Source organism: Lipophrys pholis, assembly GCF_963383615.2.
Source record: "Lipophrys pholis genome assembly, chromosome: 4".
NCBI classification, from domain to species: domain Eukaryota; kingdom Metazoa; phylum Chordata; class Actinopteri; order Blenniiformes; family Blenniidae; genus Lipophrys; species Lipophrys pholis.
This window is the reverse complement of record NC_137637.1, coordinates 13,575,065-13,595,329: the sequence shown is the minus strand read 5'-3', so window position 1 is coordinate 13,595,329 and position 20,265 is coordinate 13,575,065. Positions and strand designations below refer to the sequence as shown.

General features: G+C 42.3%; 1 protein-coding gene across 1 annotated transcript; it reads right to left on the bottom strand.

The window, feature by feature from the left end:
* Nucleotides 1–738: 738 nt before the first annotated feature.
* LOC308109007 (monocarboxylate transporter 2-like) lies at nucleotides 739–19,255 on the bottom strand. The gene is made up of 5 exons (XM_080462341.1): nucleotides 19,188–19,255; nucleotides 15,807–16,027; nucleotides 8,046–8,189; nucleotides 4,503–5,303; nucleotides 739–1,670 (listed from the first exon to the last, which is right to left on the bottom strand). Exons 2-5 carry the CDS (start codon nucleotides 16,021–16,023, stop codon nucleotides 1,414–1,416), a joined length of 1,419 nt encoding a protein of 472 aa, XP_080318467.1. The 5' UTR covers nucleotides 16,024–16,027; nucleotides 19,188–19,255; the 3' UTR covers nucleotides 739–1,413.
* Between the last annotated feature and the right edge of the window lie 1,010 nt (nucleotides 19,256–20,265).

Genomic DNA, 20,265 nt, shown 5'->3' with positions numbered 1-20,265 from the left:
TTGGCCAAAAGAGGTATGAGGGATGTTTGGGGCGTAACTAATACAGTAATGTGTCTTGTGATCGACGCTGCAACAAACACGATTTCTTCTGTAAAAAGTCTCCAAATTCAGCATTTGATGAGCATCGCACATACTTTATATTTAACAGTGAAGAAATCATGTGATCGAATTGGTGGCGAATCGTCACGATCAGGCAAAGAGAAGCTCACAGTGCAACAGATGGGACAAAACAACCCTGGAACTGATCAGTGAGGAACCAAGACGATGGAACAGCACATATCAGGAGCTGGCGAGGCTGAATGCTGAGAAAGAACCAGAACCGTGCCTCCCTCGCAAAAAACAGACACGAGTTCAGCTGTAAGGGGAGAAACACTTCTAGTGCTTGCTCTGTCCCAGCGAGCTGCAGTGGCGTTCGTCTGAGGAGGAGAGAGTTTCAGGATGAAAGGTCGTCCCCATGATGAGAATGCTGTGTCACACACTTCAGCGTGATGCTTCACACACAGGCAGGTATACACCTCCATGAACACCTTAGGCGGACCCTATCAACACTCCTGGACCCCACATTTAAAACACTCGGGTTTAGAAGTTCCAACCGAATGCAACGAAGCGGTCACCAGGCTGAAATCCCAATGTGCAGTTGTAATTGGGCGAACATCAACGGCGCCACAGCCTGGACCGTCTTCACAACCGTTAATGGCTCCCGCTTTAGGCATCTTATCTTCTTTTTTTTTTATCCGTTTAGTTTTGCATTGATTTGCTTGCATGTACCGATTCGTAATTAATGACTAAAACTAAAATGCCAATTGGTTGTTTTTAGACGACCTCTGTCAGCAGCTGGATCAGGAAGTTCAGGCATGCGAACCTCTGGGACAGCCAGAAAAAGACCAATCCAACTCTCCTCCGCCTGGCCCAACACTTTCTTTGTACACCGGCTTCATCGGTGCCATGCGAACTTGCCTCAAAGAAACGGACCCGGCTGAAGGCTGCACCGGACAACTTGCAACACGTTGAAGACAGAAAACAATTGTTCAAATGGCAACAGCTTCTTTTGCTTTGAATCACACTGAACTGGTCATTTGCTTAATTCACATGAATGATGCAAATCATCCTGGTAAAATTGGTCAAATTGTAACCGGATACACTATAATAGCAGCTCCTGCAACAAATGTGTTGTCGAGAGACGATTGCCAGTAATTGACCATATAAATATGGTATCGCTCCCCAGTCCAGACATCAAGCAAACGACAAAGGCTCATTATATGCACTGGAAACTAAAGTGAGACTAAAACTTCAATTAAAATGTTTTTATAACCAAGCTGCGCGAGTATCCACACACATATATAAAAAAATAAAAAACTCATTTGCGGCAACTTCCCTGAATCGAGTGCTCATGCTGAAGTTTCTTTGGTCTGCTCACAGTTCTTGATGCACCGTGTCGGTCTCCTCCGCCCCAGGCTCAGTCTGTTCCTCCTCGGCCTCACGGATGCTCACCTGCTCCTGCTTCTCGATGCTTATCGGATTCTGCTCGCTTTCTTTGGCCTTCTTCTCTCTGTCCAGCATGTGGTAGTTGTAGATGTTCATCACGAAGAGGAAGAGCCCACCGGTCACGATCACTGCGCCGCACATGAGGAAGAGGTACTTGTAGTCACTGAAGGCGTCCACCAGGAACCCTGCGAGGAGGAAGAGTCAAAGACTTTATGGTACTTTCAACGTAGCGAGTGCCAGTTCTCAGTATTTTGTGTCACATTATATCTGTATATACAAAGTCTCTGAACACAAGGACAAGGAAAACAGAATACAGTGGAGGTGAAGTATCTGGACTGAGGCGCTTTACAAGTTTGAAGGTGAAGAGAGAGACCGTGTGTGTGTGTGTGTGTGTGTGTGTGTGTGTGTGTGTGTGTGTGTGTGTGTGTGTGTGTGTGTGTGTGTGTGTGTGTGTGTGTGTGTGTGTGTGTGTGTGTGTGTGTGTGTCAATTTGAGAAGAGCCATTTCGGAAATGACAGAGGGCCATTACAGCCTCCCCGGCTCTCCTGCATCTCGGGGAAGGCAATTTGGATGGCTGCTACCAAAACGAATCAGAAGAGAGGCTCGTTTTCCGAGCCATAAATATCGTGCCCAGGTCTGCAGAAAAGTGACAAATGTGGTTTAGATCAGATTTAAGCCGCAGGGTTTTCAGAGTCTTAAGCGCACCTCGCCCCCCCTCCCCTCCAGACACGGATCGATGGGCGAGTGTCGCTGACTTTCTCTTCCTCTCTTTCAGTGTCGACATCTACGAGTGTCCATGTGTGGCATCTCAAAGCCTTATGGGATCAATCGGAGGTCCATGCTCCGGCTCTGGATCAGGTTCTCTTTACTGTCCTTAAAATCCCCCTTCGTGACCTCAACAAGTCAAACCTCAGTGCGGTCAGCTTTAGGCCTCGTTTACACGTACCTGGTTTTTTACAAAAACTGACATTTCCCCTTCTACCTTTAAAAAAATTATTCTTAACACAGACCCACATATACACCTGGTTCAGAGCTGCTATGAGCAGCCAGACCTGTAGGGGGCAGCGTATCGAGAAGAATGAAGCCATGATAGCCCACGTCACGAATTGTGAGGTAAATATCCGCCTCCCTCCCTTTAGATACAAACGGTGACACAGACTTTATCCAGATCTCCACTGCGGCCGGAGTTTTCATGAATCATCGTTTGTGGCGAGTCGTAGCTACATTTATGTGTAAATGCGCGGCCAAATCGCAGAGAAATATCACCATTTTTTTTCCCCAAACACCCGAGTACGTGTAAACGTGGCCTTAATGTCAACTCATTCAGACTGAATCGATTCTGCTGCATTAAAAACAGCAAGTATGTAGTTTTGCACTTTGTACAACAAATACCGACGATAATATCTGCTTGTGTCCATGACCTGTGCTGCTCCACCCCTTTGCTTTTGGGTCAAATTTCAATAGTCTCACTGCAGACTGCATTATCTGATTGATAGCACTCATCTGGCACACGTACTCAGATGACCATCACCCTCATTAAGACAGCCCGAGATTGGCCGAGCAGTAATTAAGTCCATCTGGCATCGTCACCTCATATTTGGTAATGTATTCACAGCCTAATTATGGCCCAGGTACAGCACTTTAATGACGAGAGTTTGAACTGAGCGTCATTAAACACCCAAAGCAAAAGGCTAATTACACACACTTACCTCACTTCCTTCTAATTGGTCTGACCCCGAGGTTCAGAGGGGGGGGGCAGTAACAAGCACAGAGGGGCAACATAACGACTGTGCCCTCTGGAGAAGAACGTAGCAGAGAGGTACTTATTTACCCCCCCTCGTTACAACTTTTTTTTGTCTCATTAAAAGTCAGATTGGAAGCAAAGGGCACGGTTTCTTAAAGAGGAGACGTCAAGACTCGATGAGATGCAGCAAATATTATTGTAATTCAGTCATTGACATTTTTTAAATGCATGTCAGGTAAACGCTGTAATGGTAAAGTAACGTGCTATACAAAAACTATAAAACATAACGTAAGAGAGGGAAAGTTTTAATATGAAATTGACTTCCTTTATATAGTGCATGCAGTCATGTTTTTTTCTCACTGGGATTTTTTGTAAGTTTTGAATCACCGAGCCTATATGAATTGCATTTAGCAATCTTTTAGACCGATTTATGCAATTTAGTGCTCAAGGCAGGGCACATTTTGAACATAATTCAGTTAAAATAAATGTGTTGAACAGTAGTTATTGTATCGTCCACTTAATCCTAGTTTTATGATGTTTTTCCCCCACAAACCTCGTCTCTTTAGTTGTGTGTCCTTGCATAAGTGTTATGCTCATAGAGACCAAAGCTCACAAAAAAACAGCGCAGGCAGCTTTTGTGCAGCGCAGAATAACCGTGACAAATAACCATATTTTGTTTCTCTTTGCAAAGCCACAGTCATCAGCAACAATCCAGCTGTCTTAAGGTAGGAACACTGGAGGAAGCCAAAGAGTTCCACTGCTGAATGATTCACAGGCTGTGACTCGGGTAAACACGCAAATAAAAATATCATTCAATCTGCTTCGTGTGTTTCCAAAGCAGTTTGCTTCAAACTGGTTATTTATTTCTCCATTATGATCATCATCCCGTGTGTGTGTGTGTGTGTGTGTGTGTGTGTGTGTGTGTGTGTGTGTGTGTGTGTGTGTGTGTGTGTGTGTGTGTGTGTGTGTGTGTGTGTGTGTGTGTGTGTGTGTGTGTGTGTAATTTTACATCATTCACTTGTGCTCTTGGCATTAATCTAACAGGAGGGTGTATAAAGCAGGCTGAGAGCAAACACTTCTTCTTGTCTAAGAGAGGGAAACGATTACGAGAACTGTACAAATATTGTGATTGTTTGTGCACGGCTCATCAGATCCAACAACCGAGGAGTAGATAAACACTGAGGAGCGTTGACTGAGCGCCATGTTTGCCTGTGGGGTTGCACCGAGCAGGCTGTGTGTGTGAATGAACTGCGTGCGTTGATGGAGCGTGTACCTGCGGCAGGGGGTCCCAGCAGCATGGGAAAGCACTCTATGATGGTGACCTGTCCCACCGCGCTGGGGAAACGCTGACTCCCCATCAGGTCCATGAGGCATTCGAAGATCAGGGCGAAGACCATGCCGAACCCCACGCCGAAAAAGATGGCGTAGGTCACCAGGAGTGGGTAGGTGTCCATCAGCGGGCACAGGAGGTGGCACGTGCCGTTGAAGACCATGGCGAAGCTGAAGAAGTACTGGATTCTGGGCCGGATCCACTTGCTGTTGGCCACCAGGCCGGTGCCGGGTCGAACAAACATGTCCACAAAGCCCATGATGGAGAGCAGATACGCCGCCGAGTACTCGTCCACGCCTTGGTGAACGGCGTAGGCCGACAGGAACACGATGGGAGCATAAGCGCCAAAAATGAACAGGACATTTCCGATCAGGTAGATGACAAAACCTCGGTCTTTGAAGAAAGACAAATCCAAGAAGTTCTTGGCCTTCGTCATACAGCCTTGGCTTCCATCTGTGCTGTTCACTTTGGACTGTTCCATTTTTTCCTGCGGCTGATCACGGAGTGTTCTAATGGGCCTCATCAGGGCTCCGGCCACACAGCAATGCAGCATCATCCCCCCGAGGATGAGCAGACTCCCTCTCCACCCAAACGTCCCCAGCAGATACTGGTTGAGAGGCGCCAGGAAGCAGAGAAACACTGGACTCCCGGCCATGGCCAGCCCGTTGGCCAACGGACGCCTGGCGAGGAAGTACTTGCTGATGATGGTGAGCGAAGCATTCAGGTTTAAGCAAAGTCCACAACCTGGTTAAGAAAACAGTCACATTAGAAAAAAAACAAAAGAGAAATAAACTTTGTAAGTAATCCCTCGTGAACCCAAACTCCAAAGTGTACCTAATAAATTGAATTAAGGCCGACTCAGTTTGGCGCTCATTAAAGTTCCATTTCATTTCACTTTTGCCGGCTAAAATCTTATTACTGAGTGCTGGAATTATTTCAGAAATAATTTCTCCCTTCAAATAGAAATAGATTAGGGAGTGTGGGTAATGCGTTCACTCTCTCGCCTTTCTTCCCAGAAAATCTCAAATTAATAGCGCCTTATTTTGAGGAAGATCAAGAGCTACAGCTAGACGGTTAGGCTGCCGTTTCATCAATCCATTCCTCCTCTCTGCGTACAGGGTGAAGCCCACGGAGAAACTTATCGGGCCAAACAAGGGGTCTTCCATAACTAATGATACGTTTCAATTTCACCAGTGTTTGTCTCATATGAAACAGAAACAACATTTTACATAGAGCTTATGCAAACATTTCAAGAAATAAAGGCTTGAAATGTTTCACTCGATGTGTCATGAGCCTATATCATATATGGGTTTGACTTTCTGAAATGAGTGACAAAAATATTGAACATTTTCATGATATTCAAATTTTTTTTAGATGTACCTTTATATTGAAGAATTTGAAAAAAGCTTATTTGGGTGAATTCAGTTAAACATTTATAAAGACATGTCTGTAATTTCATTATACGAGACATATAATTACATTGAAGCTATTCTATTCTGAAAACAAAACCTGTATGACAGGCCGAGACTGTGCATGCGCACCACGGCTGTGCTAGTAATAGTTTGTCTGCACATGCGCGAGTAGATGGACAACAACAACAACAACAACGTCATGACTCCCAGTCCATATTCTCCGGGGACCTGGTAGTTTTCTACAGCAGTTGAGAGTCACCTGGAAAACCAATCCAACTTCGCTGGATGTCCATATAAATGTCTGTCTACTTGCTATTGTTAATGTTTATAGTGTTTTGTTTTCTGCACGTATGTTGGTGGTTTCATTACAAAAACCACCAATAAGCGCGTACTCATGGCCCGGCATGCTGACTACACAGTTTTCAGTGTTCCCGCCATTTCCATGTAGACGGACATCGTTTTGTGGTTGTGTAAAACGAAAAGACTTTCCTGAAACGAAAATGCGAAAACGATGCGTTTTCCCTTGAAACGTTGTGTAATCAGGGCTTTAGTGCCTCGGTGAAATAAAATGTGTTCATCTCAGCTTTTGTTTGAATTAATGTTGATGTGGCTTTTTCCAATATTACTGTTTAATGATTAAAATGTGGTGTAAACACCAACTTAGTAAAGAAACTTTCAAACAGAACAGGCCTGGATGATTTTAAATACTTCCTTTTTTGCCTTCCTGGTGTCCAACATGCAGTGGATGTCCATCGCTGTGTTGTTTTGACATCTTGCTTACCTTTTTGAAATTCATGCACTTTCCTGGATGTTTTCTTGAAATCAAATTTCATACCAACCACCACAATGTCTCTCTAGAATTACTCTTCTTCGGGCAAGTGACCCACATTTGGAAATTCTTTCTTTCTCTTGAATCGATGAAAATCATATGAATAGTTCAATAAAATGTCCGGCTAAAGCCTGAGATAAAAGCTGCTGCTTGCTTCGCTCTCCTCGCTCTGGCGATGCATCATTTACTAGCAGTTAGTTCACTTGAGTGAAGTCTTTGAACTAAACAGATCATAGCAAGCAAACCATCGGGCACAAAACTAGTTCAAGGTTTGAGCTTCGTCTAATCCATTTAATAAATTCTATTTATGGTACTCTTTTGCAAATAATACAATATAGAGTAAAACAGTGCTACTAAACTGAATTTAACCAGTCAATTACAGGAATCCAGCAACAATTCGTCCAATTTAGTGACTTCTTGAGCTTAAAATGTGTGATTTTCCCAGGAGGATAATGCTTTTTATCATATGTTGTTATATGGCATTAAAGGGTGTTTTTCACACAAGTGACCCCTTTGTCTTGGGTGTGGCGTCCATCTACCGACGCAAGACGGTGTCCTTACTGCTGGAACGAGGAAATAATTCCAAACAAATCAACCTCTACACAAAAATAGTTCATATGAAAGCCTTTCACCTTGTTTGGGGTACATTTCAATAACCTGATTAGCTTTCTGCACGTACAGGTATTTTTGCACGCACACACACGTCCACACGTCCGCTCGGTAAAACTGCTTGATGCCCTGCATGGTGTGGGTGTGCCAGGTCACAGGGGAGCAGAGCAGGACACACACTTGCCCTTGGGCACCACACACGGCCCGGCCACTTGCCGGGCCTATTAATCCTTCACAGGGGGCGCTTGGCAGGGTAATGAGCCTCTCGGGGCGGCACAGTGCCCCCGTGTGACGACCATGATTGCAGCCTCTGGGAGAGTACGGAGGGCCATGGAAGACCATGCTCTCTGGGATCGGAGATGACTCTGTCTTAATTACCGTCCTGGTCCTGGGTCCCCGCGGTGCTCTGACGGCACCCCGGGAGCTGGTGCAGTTGCCCACGCCCTTGCTAAACAGTACAGTAACCCAGTCGGAGGGAATCGGATCTGAACCAGGAGATTGTTGGGAGGTTTAAAGACGAAGACGCCGTTGCTAACCTCACATGATCATCTATTCCCAAAGCATGAACTGAAAAATGTCAACGCAGCTAAAACTATTCAGGCAAGAGTGTCATAAATACTGTGAATGATACTGTACCTCCAATGATGCCGATGCAAAAGTAGAGATAAACGATGGAGTTCCCGAAAGACGCAGTTACCATGGAAACCGCACACATCAATCCGCCCGCTATGACCACCGGCCGGCTTCCAAAGCGATTGACCAGCAAACTGCTCACCGGTCCTGTGAATGAAAAAAAATAAATAAAAAAATCAAGGCAAATACAGACAAGCTGCTTATCGAATGTGAAACTTTACAGGATGACCAGTTTGAGCAACAAACCCACCCACAACTTCAAGACAAGTCAGAGTCTAAACCTAGTGACACAATGTGATGGAAAACCTCCACAATCCTGCCATGACCGCAGAGCAACTCATTCCACTTACCCTCATAATGTAAAATAACACACGCAGTGATCAATCAGCAATTAAACAGTCTTTAATATGCCGTCACCTTTTCCTTCGTTAGTAACCTTGCCTGAAAGAGTGACATTGCGCCACCAGAGCAGATGTCAAGAAAACGTTGGTATTCATATGAAAGTGAACTATTTGAGAGCGTTATTAATTCACTGAATGGAGAATAAAAACTGCTTTACTGCTTTTATGGCTCAAACAGAAATGCCTGATTGATTTAGTTAATAAACAAGAAGGAAAAACCCAAATGTCTGACTGGTGGTTGCTATTTGACCAAATAATAAGAAAAAAAACCTTTTGGGTAACGGTTTACTCTTTAATTGGATCACTGATACCAGAATATCACCTTTACTTTGCACTGAATGGTCTTTCTCGTGTTAACCAATGTATGTCCGGCAAATGTAATAACAAAAACCTAGAAAACACACAAAATACAATTGAGAGGATGAAACAAGACTTGGTGTTGCTGAAATGTTTACAGTGTGTTCTTTAACAGCTTATGATCAGCTTACAGATTAAAGGAGTGTTTGTTTCAGTCCTATGAATTGTGCAAAGAGAAGTTTGAGAGTTGTGCTTCATATTTTTCTGAAGTTGAGCATGTCCGCCGGGCGGAGGCCCCTTAAAGATAAATGTGAGCCCCCTGGGCTACGGACATGCTGGAGGCTGTTTGGTTTATGCCCTCTGCCCTCAGTCAGTCATTCACAATAGCCGAGTAGTAGCTTTATTACACTTTTAACCATGTTTGAGCCAAAAGCTTCTGCAGGACAGGAGAATAGAGAGTGAGGAGTCAGCTAAACTATACTGGTGTTACATATTTTCATCGGTTATACAGTAATGCTGGCTTGAGCGTGCTATAATGTTGGGTATTACTGGAAACACTTCAGTAGATTACATGTTGATTTATTTGTGCTCTTCTTTTTACAGACTTCATGAGCTCCAAACATTTACTCATTGTGTGGGCATTTAGTGCGGTTGGAGTCCATCTGATTGGACAAAGATATGAATATGAAAATCATGAATGCACAGTGCTTAGGAATATATACAGTGAGACCTTTGTGACACTGTTCATTTACCTGTGTATCAGTGATTTCTTTCATTTACAATTTAATCTGCAACTTTGTTACACGATAGACCAGGCGTCTGCAACCTTTCTGACCAGAAGAGCTGCTTTGTTCGTCTTTCTACCACATGAAATTTGATTGGAGTCGCAATATTTAACCTTCAAAACGAGGACGGCATGGCTGATGTTTCTTGACGACAATTTAGAACTTTAGATATATTTTTGGGGAGTTAATTTAGTGATTTTCTCTTTTCTCTTTTTGTTGTTTTAACTGTGTTTGCCATTTCAAGCCATTTTAGCAATTAAACCCATTTTAACTGTTGTTTCCCCCCCCCCCAAAATGTATTTCAGGCAACTTTTTATAGTTGTTTTTTTTGTTTTAGCTATTTAAACTATATTTGTTTTAGCCATTTTCTTTTAGAAATTTTGTTTGTTCTTCCTTTATTTTGTACTGATTTGAGGCATTTCAGTAGTTCATTTTGCCAGTTTAGCTCCCCCCCCCCCCAAGCCATTTTTAGCCAGAAGGTAAGAGTTCTTTAAAAAGGGGAAAAAAAATTAAAAAAAAAAGAGTGTAAAAACAAATAATAAATAAAAATAAAAAAACATTTTCTTATAGCTTTGCAGAGCCATTACAAAGAAGCTCAGGAGCCGTATGTGGCTCTTGAGCTGCAGGTTGCAGACACTCAGTGCTTTAACTAATTCTTTAGTTTTACGTTCTTTTTTCACTATGTCCACATCAGCAGGACTAAATATCTAATAGATATACATGAAATTAGGTTAGGACAAGCAAAAATAAATAAATAATATATATATATATATAAAGAACACACACTTTAAACAGTTTGCGTGGGATTGCCCAGTCTGAGGGGAGTCTCATCTGACTCATTATTTAGCCCTAAAATATGGCATATTTGTCATACAGAAACTACATTCATAGCACACATTAACATGACTTCGCATTAAGACTAAAGTTCCCATTGCAGGAGCACGGAGAGACGCCTTTGCAGGCTGCCATAACTTGATTTGCACTAAAAAAAAAAAAAAAAAAAACAGTATCAAGAAATTAGATTTAAACGCTTAAATTGTTGCTGGGCTTCACTGCTCCTGTTTGAAGGCCTAATGATGAGCCTCCAGGAAATAGCGTTCAGGAACATGGCCATCCTTGTGATGTTGCTTTTGCGTTGAAACCATTAGTAAATCAGAGTACATCAGGCCCTCCATGTGATACAGACGGAAAGAGGCTTTGCGTAGGCTGGACGCTCCAAGCCCACCGTTCTCTATTAACATCTAAAATGTCCTGTTCACTCTCCTTACATCGGATATTAACTTCTGTACACACAAACCAAGTTGATGTTGAATCAAAGCTAAGCAAACTAAGGGAAAACTCTTCTTTTTTTCCCTCCTCTTTTCCAAGCCTCAAAAACTCATCCTCAACTGTATCTAATGTACATGAAATAAAAATATCCACCCTGCTGTTTTTACGCAGTTAACCAGGTGGTGGCGGGGGTCAGAGACAGACCATCTTTCTCGCTGGAGCCGTGTTGCAATGGGGCATCTCTCGTACTGCCACCATTTCCATTTCCATTATAAGTTTATCATTTGGACTCCTTGAGTCAGAGGTTTTCTGAAAAGGCTGTCATGTCTCTCCCATGGGGACCTGATGTCAGACCCCAGTGGGCTGAACCTGCCTCTGATATATTCCCCCTGTCTCTCTCCTCCACTGGGTGACATTGCTGAAGCCGTCCCAAGGACAATATGATAAAGCCCTGTGCCTGAGCCACGGAGAGGGGAATATTTCACCAGCGAGGCCTCCCAGAGTTGAGGGGAGGTGAGTCACGCACCCCATTGTCCTGTAACCTTGAAAGTAGCTGCTGATGCACTTGTGTAAAGCTTTTACAACACTCATTTGGTCGTGTTCTGTGTCATCCACCGGTCACAGAAATCCTTCGAGTGGACACGACACAAATAGTGGGAAAGATTCGTCAAGTCTCGGTTTTATTTGACGTGAGAGCCCGATTGTAGCGTCTGTTATTTCAACGACAAAGACCCAAATCTTTAGTTTTATTTTATTTTATTCTATTGGGGACCCCTACTGGTGTTTTTTTCGTGAGCCTGAAGCAGCTACGAGACACACACCGTCATTTTCAGAGGGAATTCAGAGCAACTGAAGCTGAATTGATTCGTACAGACTTACAACATGAGAATATTTAGACAAAAGATCAGAATTAATGTCCTTACTGGATTGTGTATTTGTGATAATATACACCACCGGAATTAACTCAGGTTAATAATGTACCCTGGTGGGATAGGCTTACTGGTGTCATGTATTCATTCTCTTGTGATAAAATGCATTGTTAGAAAAACTTTATATCCCTTTTCTCTTTATACTACTTGATAATAATGTGAGGCAGTTATCCTTTGGCTCAACTCACAGAAATGTTACTTCTCTAGTTAACAGTTGAAAAAATATATGCTTTTGCCTCGATTAATACTGGGGCAGCAGAGAGTTGATAAACATGCGAGAAGAAATATCATTGTTGAATATTGCAATAATGGTATGATTTGCAAGAAATAAACAGACTTTAGTCGGTGCTACCGTCTTCGCATTTTGAAATTTGTTCTTTGAAATAACAGTGTTCTTTCTCTCGTCTCTAATTTGTTAAACCAACGGTGTTTCCATGTAGGAGTGGGCAGCTCATTTTTCCAAAGCACCACATGAAAAAAAGCACCGTTTCCACCGCACAAAAAGTGCAGGAATGGAGTGGTACAGTCCGTCACTGTTCGGGTTTCCACCGCAAGAATTTGGGATTTTTCCGGAAATAACCGCTCCAAAGGTTGACACGTCATCTTTCCGTTGGGGTACTCTGGACCATAGAACGGGTCTGAGTTTGAGGAGCCGTCTACTGATTAGTTAGTGATTTACTACACGTTTACTACATTTACTACGCCGCAAGTTCCGCCGCAAGTTCCGTTTTAGTTCCGAGAGAGCGAACATCGCCCCGGCGAAGTGACATCGGAGCCACTCCGGCCGACAGGCTTTGTGCCGCCGGAGCGCGCTCCCGTGCGGGGCGACGTCACCGTGGCTGGCCGGCGGAAACCCGCACCAGATTTGGCTCTGGTTGCGCTTTGCCATACTGCTCCGTTCCATCCCTGCACTTTTTGTGCGGTGGAAACGAGGCTTTAAATGGACTTAAGTTTTGCTCATCAAGAATCATCTCTTGATGAAAAGCTGTGGGTTTTTTTTTTTTTTTTTACATTTTTATGAGGTACTGTTGCGCTACGTCACTTTTTCTTACCCAGTCCGGAAATCATGATAAAATTCTGAGTTCAGGATACAAGTAAATTTTCTACTATGAAACTAAAATATTGTGAGGTAACAATCACAATAATAATGGCCAATAGCATGGACAATGTGACCATTTTTGGTGTAATCGAGCCAATAGTAAAGTAATATTCATTTGATTGAGTATTTCTCTGTGACACCCTGAGGGCCATTTATTGCGGTTATAATGGTAGATATGCAATATAATTTGTAGAAAAGCTGTGAACAGTATATTTGATTTTCTTTTCTGAGTATAAACACTCACAGAAAAGCGTATTACCAGATTACCATGGCCTGTGTTGTCCCCTTTTACTTAGCTTTAGCCTAGAGAGTAGCGAAGGATTAACCAGATTAAAGTGTGCTGCAAGTGACGTGACAAAACACCAAACGGTTGCAGCTGCAGTTAACTGGCATTAGTTTTAAACCTGAATAGGAGAAAATGTTGTCTTGGCCACTTCTGGAGAAGTTAACAAGTCGGACAAACGTTTGATAAATCAAATCTTCGCAGAGCTGCAGTTCTATGTTACTCTGCAGGCTAACTACTTCAGCTTCCTTCCTCTGGTCGTGGTACTCTTTCTTGAATAAAGGAGCGACAGCATTTACCAATAGCTACAGGGGACACTGTACATTTCCTGTAACTGGACATCTCTTGTGGCACACTTGGGTCACACCCTCAGCTCGTTGCTTAGTCATGCCGACAATATTGCAGCAAAGCCACCGAACAATGACAACAGGACTTCAGTCAGCAGATCGATGACCTTCTTAAGACTTCTTCTGACGGAGTTCAAAGACTATTGGATAGTCTTTAGGTACTTTTGCCTATACTGGCGATCAAGACCGCACCGCAACACCGCTTGATGAAAAACGATAATTTACCTCCAGACATCCACTTCAAGCTTTCGGCCATGATTGTTTTCTCCTGAAATATGTTGACAGCCCTCCCACTTTCCTACGTGGCTGAAATCTCAACGTCACACATTTTAGAGAGTCCTGGAGATGCTGGCTCCTGTGCTTCACCGCAGCACATCAAATGCATATTTATTTTCATTTCGATTGCATACTACCCTCCATGTAATGGTACAAAAGGTGGCTGAGCCTCGGTACTTTTTACAGATTTGAAACACTCAAAATAGTGAAGTGAGTCACACTGTTAGTTTGTAATTTTACAAATAATAGTGGCGGTGGACATTATAGCACTCGGTCATTTTCTGTATTTAGAAGTTTAAGGGGAAAAGCTTCAGCTATAATAAATGACTCACTCTGAACCACATCAGTGAGAATATTTCAATTTAAGTCAGGTGAGTAACACACACAGGCAGCATTCTTCTTATTAGGAAGCCGAACGCTATTTTAGCAGCCACAGTCACTCATGTGAAGTCAATTTATCAATTATCCCTGTTCGAATGGGGCAACAGCACAACCACACACCACTGCTGCTTTCCTTCCCTCCTGCAAAGTTACAGTGTTCAGGGATATTTTTAAATGTTGGGATGAAACAACGACTTGTTCCTTTGGTTTACAATGCTGAAAAAAACATACACGTCATGGATGATATTAAACACATTGTGCTGCCAGGTTAATATTGTTGAAGCCTTACTGACAACTTCAAATACAACGAGCTTGAGCAAATCCTCGTCTGTGTAGATTGTTTAGAAGGTGAGTTGGTGTTTTAACGTCCAGATTTGACGTGACACAATATAGTTGAGTGGATCAAAGGAAGGGGAAAGAAAACCAACTTAATCTTTTTAACCTTCAGGCTGGTTTTTTACGAGCACTACAAAGCATTTCTGTACTGGTGTAAAAGGTGCTGACTGCGCAGCCTGAGCTGACCTAAAGGTAGAAGATCACGATGTTTATTGATGTGGCGTGTCAGCAGATCAGAGCTTATCATAGATGTCATATCATGATAAACTTATTCAATATTACCAAAACGGCTTAGAAAATGCAGGATCATCACATGGCCTGCTAAAAGATCGGTTTCTCCAAATGTCGAATTTACTGTGCACTAGACTCAAGAGCATATTGAGATCTTTGTAACTACAAACCTCATTTTATGCATCTAGACAATTTAAAGAAGGAGGAATGGAGGAGCGTTATCAATTCCTCTTGATAACCTTCCATCCCTGTCTTTACTTGGTGGTACTAGAGAGAGTGCAAGAGCAGAAGGGTTGTTCAAAATTTTTTTTGAAAAATGGTGCTCTGGTCAGTCTTTTTTAAACTACTTATGGACCCCGACCATGGACAAACTCTAGTATTGACCAGCTCAAAAACAATCAATCTGAAAGTTAGCGATCGGTGCAATTAGACAGGAAACGATGAGTCTGTGATGAAACTGTAGGGCGAGCGCCAGTTCAGACTGTACTTGTAGTTTCCGTTTTCAGGTTTTCATTTTGACAAATATTTGTGTTTTCACGGCAGCGTTTTGAAAGTGATGTCTGTTTACACAGAATTGACAGCAACGCTGAAAAAGCTTTGTAGTTGGCATGCCAGGCCACAGTGTGGCGCAGTTGTTGTTTTTGTAATGACAGAAAACAATAGTGTACCAACATTAACAATGGGAGTACACAGACATTTTTATGGAGAGACGACTAAGCTGAAATGCTATTCCGGGTGACTTTCAACTATAAAACTATCGAGGAAAGAAAAAAAAAAAAAAAAAAAAAAAAAACACTGTTGAGCCCCGGTGGGATAATAGTTTTTTCGTTCTATATATTTGAGATGAATTCATGTTGAAAATAATTTAACTATAGAGGATTTCATTCAAGCTGAACTTCAGCACAAAACCATAGGTTCAGCAGTTTCATGGTCTGTTAAAGCGGCTGATTCTCTCAATGTGAAAACATTTGACATCCAAATAATTCAAGAGTTGCATTGACAAAAATTGTATCAAGCAGGAATAACAAAAGCAGTTACTAGGAAAGCTCTTTTTCTGCCAACATGAAGGAAAAACGTATGTGATCGTTCTTCACAATTGAACGTTACAAACTTTGACCACATCAACTCACCGCCTGCATACATGGCTGCCAGCATGATGGAGGGAATCCATGCAATTTCACTGGAGCTTGCTCTCAGGTCCTCTTGTATTGCCTTGAAGAAAATGGACAGCGCTTTGGGTGTGGAGTATGCAAATCCGATGGAAATATGGGCCCCTAGCACCACCATCCAGCCCCAACCCCCATCCGGGGGCTTACAGGGCGACATCTCTGCTGGAGCCGGGGACATGGCCCTGTGGGCACAACACAAAATAAGGGGAAGCAAACAAATGGCACAGCATTGTCAAAATAAAACTATGGCGATAATCTCAAACTTAGTGGCATTTACAAAGCAAACTCAGTTAAATGTCTTGTGTTGGGGCCCGATGGTGGTTCCAGGAGAACGAACTCTGTACAATGGAGTTGCATTTCATGAATTCATCAGGTATTTGATTGTATTGCACAAGGTTCAAGGATTTTAAGATGATTGCAAAGTCACATTTAAAGGTTTAAGTAGAAACTGCATCTCAGAATAAGACAAAATTACAAACACATCTAATTCACTTAGTTCACATACTTTTTTTGTTTGTTTGTGCATGGTAATATTTTAACAAAACTGGGTTATTTCAACAACTGGTTAAATCCTTAACCCGCCGTTGGCTAACCGACCGTTAAATATGCGTTGTTTAAAACATGGTTAGTCATCCCGTTAGCTAACGTTGTCGTCAAGGTTAACAGTGAGGTTAACAACAGTGGCGAGCGTCCCTGACGCCCAAGGCTCCGCCCACTTCCAAGTCTCCGTGCTTCCGCGTTTTGTCTGAAGCGTTGTCGTGGACGGCAGCGCAGTGTTTTTATCTCGTCTACAAAACTAGCATAACACATGACAAACTACGCTGCTGCCAGGATATTAAAGTGGAACATGAAAACCTTTTAAACCCAAAAACTTTTGGTTCATCAGTAACTACTAAACAAACTACATACTACTGTAAATGAAAGCTTGGAGTTTTTTTGCCATTAAATGAGCCTTTTAATGGCTTCATGTGAAAGAGTACTTTAATCAGTGTGTTTACACAGGTTGCTATTGGAAACGGCTGTAGAGCTGCGTTCTATCACTCTAGACCTCCATTCCTCCTGATGTTGAAGCATTTGATTCAGACACGTCCAGAAATAAGGTGAAAGGAGCAGAAATTCACTTTGTAATGCCCAAATGTTGAAAAATAAGCCCCAGCCTCATTTATTTATGGTAAAGAGGGAATACGTAATATGGAGCTGCTGAGAATTAGATCCTCTCTTTTTGAATCAAGGTGAGTTTAACATGTCTGTATTTCAAATGCTTTAGTTAGAAAACACCAATATCTAATGTGGTCGGCATTACTTTTATTATTGTTATCTCAAAGCTCCATAACAGCAAATCTGACGGGATGGAAGTGGCATTGGTGAAAAAAATATAATACGAGATAGTAATTTGGTGTCTCGAGTTACTAATTATTATCTAATTTCCACGCATTACATATATATTTTTAATAAAAAAAATTCTATGGCCACTCCAGAGCTCCATAGAGGCGCAACTCTTCATTACAGTATTGACTTATATCAAAGTTCAGTCCACGGTCCACCCTGTCCTTCCTTTGTTGATCTGGCATCATGAACGCAGCGCCGACAGTGAACGCCATGGTGAGAGTTAACCACGCCGTTAAAAAGTTACCGGCTGTCCGGAGGTGCGTTACCTTTAACGTCAAGATAACAGCGGGTTAAAGGTAACCGGGTTTTGAACAACAACATAACAGTGCCGTTAAATTTAACGCTCAGTTAAATGGATTTAGCGGCTGGTTAAACGATAACCAGTTTTGAAGAACCGGGCCCAGGTAAACAGATCTGGAGGTCTTAAGGTTATCTTCATTATCTGCAGCAGCAGACACGCCACTCAACAAAACAAAGCCTTTCACCAATCAGCCGGTTTGAAACTGAGCTTTGTGACCTTTGCTCCAAATGGCAGTTTCATAACAGCCAGCGTCACATCATTTTTAACATGAGACTAATTAACGTTTACACTGAGCTTTTTACACGGCGAGTTACTCAAAGAGTCACAAGTAGGGTCTAACCGAGTCTCAGGTAGTGCGCCCATCTGGTATTTTTAAATGTTGAAGTATAAAAGATGAACATTTGAAGGGATGGCTCTGAATATTCTACGTCTGGGGACAAAGCAGATGTCAAACTCGAGACATGATCTTCCTTCAGATGCTGATTTCAGATCAGTATTCTACTCAAAAGTAAAATTTTCTCTCCAGATTCAATAAATAAACGTTGTGAGATTTTAGATCAAAAATGTTCCACAATCTGAATTATTTCAGTTTTCTGAAAAAGAAAAAAAAAAACCTGATTTCTAGCGATGTCCAATTAGACATTACATGCCTAGAACAGGGGTTCTCAATTCCGGGCCTCAAGGGCCAGTGTCCTGCATGTTTTAGGTTTCTCCCAGTTGCAACACACCTGAATCCAATAAGGGGCTCGTTACTTGGCTTTTTTACAAGTTGGACGATGACATCAACATCAAATTGAGGTGTGCTGAAGCTGGGAGAGTGTATAAACGTGCAGGACACCGGCCCTCGAGGCCCGGAATTGAAAACCCCTGGCCTAGAAGTACATATGTGGGCATGAGAATGATGTCCAGGCCCCGTTTACAACGTTTCTAGACAAAAATTCATAATTTTTGTGAAGTATTCACTAAGGTCATAGTGCGCATGTGCAGTAGCAGAATTTCAAAAAAAAAGTTGTTTTTTTGCCCCGTTTACACAAAGACCAAGTCAGACTTTTGAAAAGTTTCACTTTGATGGGTGTTTTCAAAAAGTTACATTTTCATCAGCCCCGAACACCGTTGTCCTGTAAACAGACACCCAAAACGCTACTAATGAAATATTGACTTTATAAAAGGTTTATCAACAATTTGGTTTGATGGTCACGTATAAACAGAATGTGCCTCCGAAATACATTTTAAAAAGTCAGTAATTAAATGACGTGTGTTTGGTAGGACGTGAGATTTAACGTGGCCAGTTTAACGTGGACACTAACAGGAGTCATGGGACGTTGGTTATGGTGCTGCTCCACGTGAAGCCATCAGTAGACAGGAACAATAAAACACTGCTTGAAATTAATGTGGCTCTTTTATACATTTTTTTAAACAATCCAAAGATAATCCCAAACGTTTTTATTCATAGGACAATACAAGAGACACTAGCTAAAATGTGGATAAACAAACTGTGCGAAAGAAAATAAACGGATATATATATTGACCCACGCGACGTTCCCTTGTTTCCGTGCGGAGCAACACGTGGGGTGGAAATGGAGGACAAACAGCAGCGTCAGTGGGTTTTTAGGAGGTTTTTAGGAGAGGTTGAGAGTCGGAGTTCGTCTTACCTTCCTTCATTCAGCTCCTCCGCGGCGGGTTTGAACAAACTTTAGTTTCGCGTGCGCCGCCGTATTGTGGAGCGCGCGTCGATGACGCAACGAGGGGGGGTCATCGTCACCGGGGGAGAGGGGGGGGGGGGGGTACATTTAAAGTACTAATTTCGTACTCTATTTCAAGTAAAATTACGTTTAAAAATGTGTCTGCAAGTTTCCTCCTAGTTCTTATAAACTTTTAAAAAATTCTGAAGAAACTAAAAAAAACTAAGTATTAGTTACTTTCTAACCACAATGAATCGCAACCAAATCAGTCAATAACATTTTTCAGGCCATTCTGATCTGTAACAACCAGTAAAATAATAGTTTTAGCTATTTTGTTTATTGGAATTGCCAATTGCTGAAAGGGTGATTAAATAGAAAAATGTGGTTTCTAACTACGATAAGGTGTTTCTAAGACTACATTACTGGCTGAAGCTGTAAGAGTTTGGATTTCTTTTTTTTTTTTTTTTTTAAAGCTGCTTCCATCATGTTATTTGATAATGGCTCAAATACTTTATAACATTGTAGGCAAGTTATCTCATGGGCTTGTCCAGGAAACTTTATTCATGTGGCACCATTCATTCCATGCGGAGGTCCGGCTTACGAGTAATGTGATTTCAAAGTTTGCAAAGGAACATGTGGACAAGCCTGGAAACAAGTCCTGTGGACTGATGAGGTAAAAATAGACCTTTATGGCCGGAATGAGCAAAGGTACGCTTGGAGAAGAAAGGGAACAGAATTTCATGAAAGGAACATCTGTCCAACTGTTCAGCATGGAGGTGGATCCATCTTGCTGTGGGGTTGTGCTGCAGCCAGTGGCACGGGGAACATTTCATGGCGAGAAGGAAAAAGGAATTCAATTCAATTCCAGCAAATTCTGGACGCTAACTTGACACCGTCTGTGAAAAAGCCGAAGTTCAGGAGAGTACGACATCTACAAATGGATAATGATCCAAAAAGACCATCTCAAAAGCCACGATGGATTACATCAAGAGGCGCAGGCAATGAGCGTTTACAAGCTGTGATACTTGCCATAGGGGGGCGCTACAAG